General features: G+C 47.9%; 1 protein-coding gene across 1 annotated transcript in view; it reads left to right on the top strand.

Annotated features, from left to right (window-relative positions):
- Positions 1-241: 241 nt before the first annotated feature.
- The window catches only part of FECH (ferrochelatase), a 36,343-nt gene continuing 27,462 nt past the window's right edge, over positions 242-9,122 (top strand). The window contains exons 1-2 of the mRNA XM_052660324.1: positions 242-373; positions 6,302-6,428. Of these exons, the coding sequence (XP_052516284.1) occupies positions 328-373; positions 6,302-6,428 (173 nt within the window). The 5' untranslated portion in view covers positions 242-327. The remainder of the gene's footprint in view (positions 374-6,301; positions 6,429-9,122) is intronic.

Below are 9,122 nucleotides of genomic sequence, written 5' to 3'. Positions count from 1 at the left end.
GTCCATGGGGTCAGAAAAGGTCGGACACCACTAAAGCTCAGAACGCACCATTTAGAATTCAGCAGGCAGGGGCCGTTGCTTTGGGAACCGCCGGACAGAGGGGCGTGTCTCCGCCTGAGCCCGCCCTCCGGCCACGCCCACCCTCCCGCCAATGAGAGGGCGCGCAGCCGGGAGCGGGGCGTTGCCGCACGGTGGGATGGCGTGGCTGGTTGGTGCTGGGCTCCGCCGCTAGGCGGTTGGCGGGGCGGGTTCTTGGTTGTGCTGCCGCCGGAGGAACCCAGGTCCCCGGCCGAGCCCGCCCCGGGAGCGCGTTCAGTCGGCACAAACATGGCTGCGGCCCTGCGATCTGCGGGCGTCCTGCTCCGCGATCGGCGTAAGTGGGGCCGTGGCAGCCGCCGCCGCCGCCGAGGCGGGGACAGCGGGCAGCGGACGCCGAGGCCCCGGAGCCTGGGGAACGTCCTGGACCGGCGGCGGGCGGCGCAGAGGGGCGGAGAAGGGATTCGGAAAGGGGGCCTCCCCTGGGAGGAGCGAGAGGGGGGCTAACGTGGGTCACCCGGGGATCCTGAGCGGCCGCGGGGAGGGGTTCCGGAGCCCCGTGGGTCAGGTGGGTGGCCGTGAGCAGGGGCTGAAATTTCTCAGCCTTGGATCTCATCTGTAAAATACGACTAATGAGAGCCGCAGGATGGTTGTGATCACGGGAGGCAGAGTGCGTTAAGGGCCCGCCACAGAGACAGTAACGTTGGCATCGTTGTCAGGAGCATCAGCAGAGGTCTCCTCCCTGGGCTTCCCTCCCTGGTGGCGGAGATTACACTTTGCCCACTGCTGCCCTGCCCTGGCCGCTGGCAGCACCCCGCTGCTCACTCGTCCTTAGCAGCAGGACCCACTCCAGGGCTAGAAAATACTAGCCCAGAATTAGATATTTGGAGAATAGTTTTATAGCCCAAATTAGACATTTGGAGAATAAATAATCCAGGGCAACCTGGGCTAGTATTTCCTAGAGATATTTGGAAAATAAATAAGACCCACTGAGAACACCACAGGTTTCTGATACAGAGGTGAACGTAGGATGAGTCCAAAAGATGAGCGGATTGGACCCTGGTTCAGACACACCTAGGTGGGACACTAGCGAGCTCTGCAGCGTCCCTGCGATTTCTACCCAGCCCCGCACCCCACCTCCCGCCTCCCCCCTTCCTCCATTCCGGAATGAGGCATTCACCCCAGCGTGAAATTTGCCAGACACAGAGAAGGTAATACCTCATAGGCTTGCCATGAAGATTAGCTGGTTACAGGTAAAGGCTGTAGCCCAGGGCCTGGCACACAGTAGATACATAGATACCCTCAAAATGTTACTGTTACATAAAAGGCTGTCTGCTAAGATGCTTGATTAGTGCATTTGAATGGTAATTGGACCCAGACCTGATTTATTAATTTTTTTTAAAAGAAGTTCCCTAATTTGTCAATCTGGCACCTACTGAGAAGGAGTGGAGAGAGTCCATTCTGAGCTCCAAATGTTATTACAGGTGCCTTTGTTAGGACCCAGTGTCCAATGACAGTCAGGTCAGTAAGGGCAGTGGGAGATGAAAGACATTATCTTTTAAGAAAAGGGAGCCCAGTGCCAGTAACAGGGCTGAAAGAAGTGTCAAATTAGTCTTTTCTTTAATTGACCTTTTCCAGTGGCAAAGAAAGTCTGACAGGCTCCAGAGTTGAGGTCATAGAACAATTTGAGGATCTTTAAATGCTTTGCTGTTCAGGTGATAAGTAACTAACTGGAAGGATTCAGAAGCCACAGCAGAAATAGATTTGAAGTTCAGTTGAATTACAGACTGATTTTCCCCGGTGGCTCATATGGTAAGGAATCTGCTGCAATACAGGATACCTGGGTTCAATCCCTAGGTCGGGAAGATGCCCTGGAGAAGGGATTGCCAACCCACTCCAGTATTCTTGCCTGGAGAGTCCCATGGACAGAGGAGCCTGGTGGGCTATATAGTCCATGGGGTCTCAAAAGAGTCTACTGAGTAACATTTTCACTTTCACTTTCATACTACTGTATCTTGTTTTATATGAACGGATTAACACATGGGATAGGAAAAATTGAATAGTATTTCTCAAAATGAATTCTCAAAGTAGCAAAGCAAAATGTTATATTCTGTTTTTAGCATATTACAGAATTAATTAGAAGCTCCCTGGTATATATGTATATTTTAGAAAGTTGATAGAATAATTATTGTTTCTCTGTGCCTTTTCCTTTCCAGATATTCTATGTTAGGCATATATGTCTTTTGTAATTAGAAAAAAAAAATCTAAATAATAAAAAAATATATACATATCATTGTTTAAATTAATACATTAGAACATTTTGGCTCCATATCAGATAGATAACAATTCTTTTCTTAAAGCCTCTCTCCCCAAGTGCTTATTAATAGTTACAGCATAGAACCTTATTTCTGTTAATTTTTAAAATGGTACACATATTTATAACGACCTTTTAAAATAATCCTCATCTCTTCTGTGGCAGAAAAGAGCAGTGTTAGGTCCTTGTGTACCTTGCTTTCTGCTCTCCTGTGTACCAGCCCCAGGCAGCCAAAATATTAAATAATTTGGTTTGGGGGGACCAGTTAATACTCATGAACATCTTAAGTCACAGGTATACTTTTGAACGATTCATGTATTTGGTGTGTCCAGGAATTGATGAAGTTTTGTTTTCTTACACCATCTTCTCTTCTGCGTGTCCCTTGGTTTTATAGCGTTTATTGTCTGCAGGCCTTCCAAAGGTAGACCGGTTGTCCATGCCAAGAGTAGGGTTAGACTTACCTGGTCTTAGTTTATGGGTGGGCCAGTCTTTACTATTGAGTGTTCTTTCTTGCTTAATTACCAGCATTGTGCCAGGCACTGTTCTTGGGGCTGGATATAGGTTTCTAAAAGCTTTCCTAATCATTACAAGAGCGCTGAAAATTTGGCCTCGTCACTGTTTTAGAGATGAGGAAAAGTGAGGCTTGGAGTAGCTCAGCGAGTTGCCCAAGTACTGCCACATAACTTCGTTTGATCCTGTCTGGAATTTTCAGTTGGATCTCTCTAGCTCAGAACACTCTCTACACCGGACGATGCTGCCTGTGCCTCTGAGTTTCTCTCAAGCAGTTAGCTGAGTATTTTCAGAAGTCCCATCGTGTTCTTTGAATAATTAGACTCCTTTAGATGGATTAATACTAATCATTAGGCAGGAGACACACTTGGAGAAGGCGATGGCACCCCACTCCAGTACTCTTGCCTGGAAAGTCCCAGGGACGGCGGAGCCTGGTGGGCTGCCGTCTATGAGGTCGCACAGAGTTGGACACGACTGAAGCGACCTAGCAGCAGCAGCAGCAGCAGGAGGAGACCCACTGCTTCTCTAGAGTCTTCAGATCACTGGGGCGAGGAGTGTTGTATTTATTTGTTTTTAAATTATTGATGGTTGATGCTTGGCTCTGCTGTATGCTCACTGCTGTGTGTAGGCTTTCTCTAGTTGTGAGTGGGGGCTACTCTCTAGCCGTGGTGCACAGGCTGAGTTGCCCCGAGGCGTGTGGGATCTTCCGGAACCAGGGATGGAACCTGTGTCCCCTGGGTTGCCAGGGCAATTCTTTACCACCGGACCACTAGGAAGGAGTGTTTTAGAGAAGTCCTTGAGAAGTGGGTGTGTGTTAACCCTATATCCTGAGCAGAAAGGATCCGTTTTTTTTTTTTTGTTTGTTTGTTTGTTTTAGCAGCATCCCCCTTCTTTGAGAATGTGTTTCACCTCAGAGAAGAGAATTTTGTAAGTTAAGGGCATGGCAATAGGGTAGCAGCTCAAAAAGCTGCCAGCTCCCGAATCGTTCTAAGAAATACTAATGTACTGGTTGGAGACTCTCACCCCTTTTTGCCCACCCCTACCCCATCCCCTTTTAAAGTTTGCAGGAGGAAATCTTATTATAGTACCAAAAGTCAAATTGTGTAATGCCAAATTTCCATTCTGATACCCCATAGAATCTGATATAACCCCATTCGTATAAGGAACTGGGGACATGGTGGCTTGATTGAGAGCCTGCTTAGGTCTCATCATGCAGATCAGAATTGGGCTTGTCTAAAACAAGGAGAAGGGAGTTGGTTTGAGACTTCATTTGAGTGGGGTTGCACTTCTGCATTTCCGTCTTTGCATTTCTGCTTTGAGTTAAGGATTGTTTGGCTCAAGCTCATGTTATTAGCGCTGCTGAGCGTGTGCACAATCTGCATAGCTGGAAATCTAACTGGCCGGGAAATACCATTCTCCTATGTTTTATAGACATGGCAGGTGATTAAAATTTAAAAAAAAAAAAAAAAAAAAAGGAGCAGGTGTAGCCCCGATGCTCTAGACACAAAAGAAAATGATACGGGCATATGTATGTATGCATGCTCAGTCGTGTCTGACTCTTTTGACCCCCTGGACTGTAGCCTACTAGGCTCCTCTGCCCGTGGGGTTTTTCAGGCAAGAATCCTGGAGTGGGGTGACATTCCCTTCTCCCGGGGATCTTCCCAACCCAGGGATCGAACCCAGATGTCTTTGAGGCTCCTGCATTGGCAGGCAGATTCTTCGCCGCTAGCGCCACCTGCAGGCGTTGTGCAAAATACTCCACTGGTCTTACCTGCTGTAATGTTTACCAGGAGGCTTTGGATAGCAGGGTGTCATCATTTTTCGGTGGGAAAGTAAGGGTCAGAAAGGTTACAAGCCAGTCCCAGTTCTGTTACTAGTCAGTGGCAGAACTGTCGAGAGTTCCACCTGGTGGTCCACAGCCCGAGTCCCTCACCAGAACGCCTTTGACTCGTAAGTGGGAGGAGGGTAGAAGATTGCTCTCATGTTGGTTTGAGACCTGCTGGTCTGAGAACGGGGTGGGGAAGTCATGTGTATGCTCTGGGGCACAGGAGTAACCACTGTCCCGCACTGCCAGCTTCAGTACCTACTGTGTGGCTTCCATTTCACTTCACTCCGTGTTGTTTAAGGATGAATGCTCTCCATGCTGTAATGGGGTATGGCCCGTGCCCTCCTCCACTCCTCCACTCTCCAGGCCCACGACTAAGTCTTAAGGTGCTTGGGACAAGACCCGTATATAGCCAGCTGGCAGACTGTTTTATGTTCTGTTCTGCTATGCTGACAATAGACCTTGCTAATGGCTGGAAGGGTGAACTCTTGAACTCTTCACAGTTGCCGTGTAAATGCCAGGGCCTTGAGCAAGTTGCCTCTGGTGGGCAGACCTGCCTGCTTCTCTCTTCATGCCCGGCCTGCCGGCATGATGAAGAGTCTTGTGCCTACTCCAGTGTTCAAGTTCCACTCTTGACCCCATGAGCAGCCACCCACTGGCCACCCTTCAGGTCAAGAATGACTAATACTGATGGTACAGCCCACCCTCAGGAGGATGGATGCCGCAAAGAGGCCTGCAGACCCTGGAAGTGAGGCTTTGGAGTCAGGGAATTTGGGGTCCTGGGCACTGGGAGCCTGGTCAGAAATGGTGGGGGGCTCTGGAAGTCCACGAGTCCTTGGTGGTACAGATGGCATACCCCGTGGAGTGGAGTGGAGAAGGAGGAGGGCCAGCACTGGCCCATGGAAACAGGGATTCTCCCAGCTTGTCAGAGTCCAGGCTCGATCCTGGGGTTCTCAGGTCCAGTGTCGTATTGGAGAAGGCTCGTGGGTAGATATGAGATCTATGCCAGTGCGGAAAACTGGCCCAGCTTTCCAGGTGGTGCTAATTGCAAAGAACCTGCCTGCTAGTGCAGGAGACATAAGAGACGTGAGTTCGACCCCTGGGTCGGGAAGATCCCCCAGAGGAGGGCACAGCAACCCACTCTGGTGTTCTTGCCTGGAGATTCCCATGGACAGAGGAGCCTGGCAGGCTGCAGTCCATGGAGTCGCAAAGAACTGGATGCGACTGAAGCAACTTAGCACGCATGCACGCCACTCCTTTAATCAGTGGTCTGAACCTTTTCTGCCGGCTCCTCACCTTCATGAGTAGCATGCTACCATCATAACATGCAGTGGTGGTCTTGAAGGGTCATATGAAAACCGGCAGCCAAAGCAGGGAGAGGAGGCTTCCAAGAAGGTTCCGTGCAGGCGGCTGCGAGACGCCATCCCAGGGGACACCACCCCATCCCCTCAGACGAGGCTTGAGGGCCTGCACCCACCTGCAGAGAAACACTAGGGAAATCGCCTCTGCTGCAGCATCCCTTTAAATTTTAAATCCAGGAATTATGCTCTGAGGGCCTCTTCAAAAGAGATTACTTTCCAGCTAGATTTCATGCTGCCCCTTTAATTTTGTCACAGTGCTGTGTGGCGGCTCAAGGGCCTGTCAGCCGTGGAGGTGCCAGTCGGGTGCGGCCACAGCAGCAGCCGCCACGGAAACCGCCCAGCGCGCCAGAAGCCCCAAGCCTCAGGCTCAGCCGGGGAACAGGTATGAGTCCGACTTTACATACTAATAAGGATTTCCTTTTTTTCTGACATAAACACCAGTGGATACCAGCTACCTAGGAGGAGAGGTGTTGGGAAAACCCAGTATGTAAGAAGCAGTATGTTATTTTCTTGGCCTCCTTTCAAAAGCTGTTAAACTGTAGATTTCACCTCCAATTAAGGCTTTACACGTTGTTTTGAATTTTGATAGATTTTTCCACTTTTTTTTAATTAAAATTTTTTTGCCCAGCTTGTTTGAGATCTGCTTGACAAATAAAAATCCCACAGGGCTTTTGTTAAACGACACAGAGTTGTGTGCAGTCGGCAAATCAGGTGGGAACTTAGTTCTGGAACATGTCATGTAACAGAAATTATGTATATACTGGAAATGTGTTTATGAACCTAACATAATTATACTTATGAAATACATGTCCTGTGCAGGAAAAAGAATAATCTACCATGAATTTCTGCAGTTAACTGTTAAACCCATTGAACAAAATTATAAACAACATAATAGGACTTACCGTTTATCAAAGAACAAAGCACGTCCCTCCCTCACCTCTACTGTCTACAGGTTGGACGTCAGCAGGCCTGGCGTTGCTGCCGAGTGTCCTTTTCAATATCCGAAGCCTCAGCTGTTTTCAAGTCTCCCTCTGGTACAGACGCATTAGAAGACTGTGACGGGCACTTTTAGACGAGTACACAGATGGGAGGGGCGCACTTGAACACTGGGCGAGAGAGAAAGAAAGTAGCTGTGAGCCATTAACTCCCTGACCTTTCTGCTAGACCAGTTGTTCTGCCAGAGTTCTACAGCTTTGAAAATAAAATGGTCTTACTTTGTGTTTGTTACTTTTTGTCACGTGTGACCCTGGGCATGATGATTGAGCATCTGCAGGGAACTGAGGTTTGTTGGGGATCGGGCACCAGGGTGGGGCCCCAAGTCAACTCCTTTTGACTCTTGGGCTCCTAAAAGAGCACTCGAGGGGAGGAAGACTGGAAGCACAGACGCTGTCTGTGTCCTGGGGGTGGGCCCAGCAGGAAGCCATTCCTCTGCCCACCCTGCCCCTCTTTGCTCACCCCAGCCATAGTACAGAGTGCTTTAAATATTTAGGGTTTGGTGTAACCTGAAGAACTGATTGGATGTGGAACCCTGGGAGAAAAATTATTTTTTTACTATGTTATCCTAGTGGCCAAAGTCAACAACGTAAATAGCCTTAAGATTAAATGATTAAAATTAAATTTAAAAAATCTAAAAAAACTCCCAACTCTAGTAACTTTATGTCATATTTATAGAAAAGAAATCAGTTCATTTTAGAAAGTACAGACAAGAGAAAAAAAAATCTGATAATCTCACCACCCAGTATTTTGTCTCTATACTTGTATCTATTAATATTTACTCATATACCTATTAATATTTACTCAGTATATATTTATCAAAATGTGATAATGCTGCATAAATTATTTTTATAGCTTCCTGTTTTTGTTTAGTAATATGACTGTCACGTAACTATAAAAAGTTTACATTATTTTAATAGCCTAAGAGTATTTCCTGGTGGCTCAGCTGGTAAAGAAACTGCTTGCAATGCAGGACACCTTGGTTTGATTCGTGGGTTGGGACAATCCTCTGGAGAAGGGAACGGCTACCCACTCCAGCATTCTTGGGCTTGCCTGGTGGCTCAGCTGGTAAAGAATCCGCCTGCAATGTGGGAGACCTGGGTTCAATCCCTGGGTCGGGAAGATCCCCTGGAAAAGGGAATGGCTACCCACTCCAGTATTCTGGCCTGGAGAATTCCATGGACAGTGGAGCCTGACAGGCTACAATCCATGGGGTTGCCAAGAGTCGGACATGACTGAGCGACTTTCACTCACTCAAGAGTATTCTCTTAAATCATGATTTGTTTATCCATGTTATAGAGCACAGTGGTTATCTCTGGCATTTGGATACAGGAGATGATGGAATTCCCCTGGTGCTCCAGTAGTTAAGAATCCACCTGATAACGCAGGGGACACGGGTTCAGTCCCTGGTCCGGGAAGATTTCACATGCTGAGGAGCAACTAAGCCCATGTGCCGCAGCCGCGGAGCCCGTGCACAGCAGCTAATGAGGCCCGTGCGCCTTGAGCCTGTCCTCTGCAACAAGAGAGGTCACCGCGGTGAGAAACCTGTGCAGCCCAACTGGAGAGCAGCTGCCACCCTCAGCAACTAGAGAAAGACTGTGCTCAGCAACAAAGACCTAGTACAGCCAAAAATAAATTAATTTTTTAAAGTCACCGTTTAAAAAAAGAGAAATAATGAAGTGAGTGCTGCCATGAAATTAAGAGACACTTGCTCCTTAGAAGGAAAACTGTGACCAACCTAGATGGCATATTAAGAAGCAGAGACATCACTTTGCTGACAAAGGTCCATATAGTCAAAGCTATGGGTTTTCAAGTAATCCTGTACGGATATGAGAGTTGGACCATAAAGAAGGCTGAGTACTGAAGAATTGATGCTTTCTAATTGTGTTGGAGAAGACTCTTGAGACTCCCTTGGACTTCAAGGAGATCAAACCAGTCAATCCTAAAGGAAATCAACCCTGAATATTCATTGGAAGAATTGATGCTGAAGCTGAAGCTCCAATACTTTGGCCACTTGATGTAAACAGACGACTCACTGGAAAAGACCCTGATGCTGGGAAAGATTGAAAGCAGGAGGAAGGGG

The sequence above is a fragment of the Budorcas taxicolor genome, chromosome 22 (assembly GCF_023091745.1).
Source record: "Budorcas taxicolor isolate Tak-1 chromosome 22, Takin1.1, whole genome shotgun sequence".
Classification (NCBI taxonomy): domain Eukaryota; kingdom Metazoa; phylum Chordata; class Mammalia; order Artiodactyla; family Bovidae; genus Budorcas; species Budorcas taxicolor.
The sequence above is the reverse complement of the archived record's forward strand: the minus strand, read 5'-3'. Positions and strand labels throughout refer to the sequence as shown.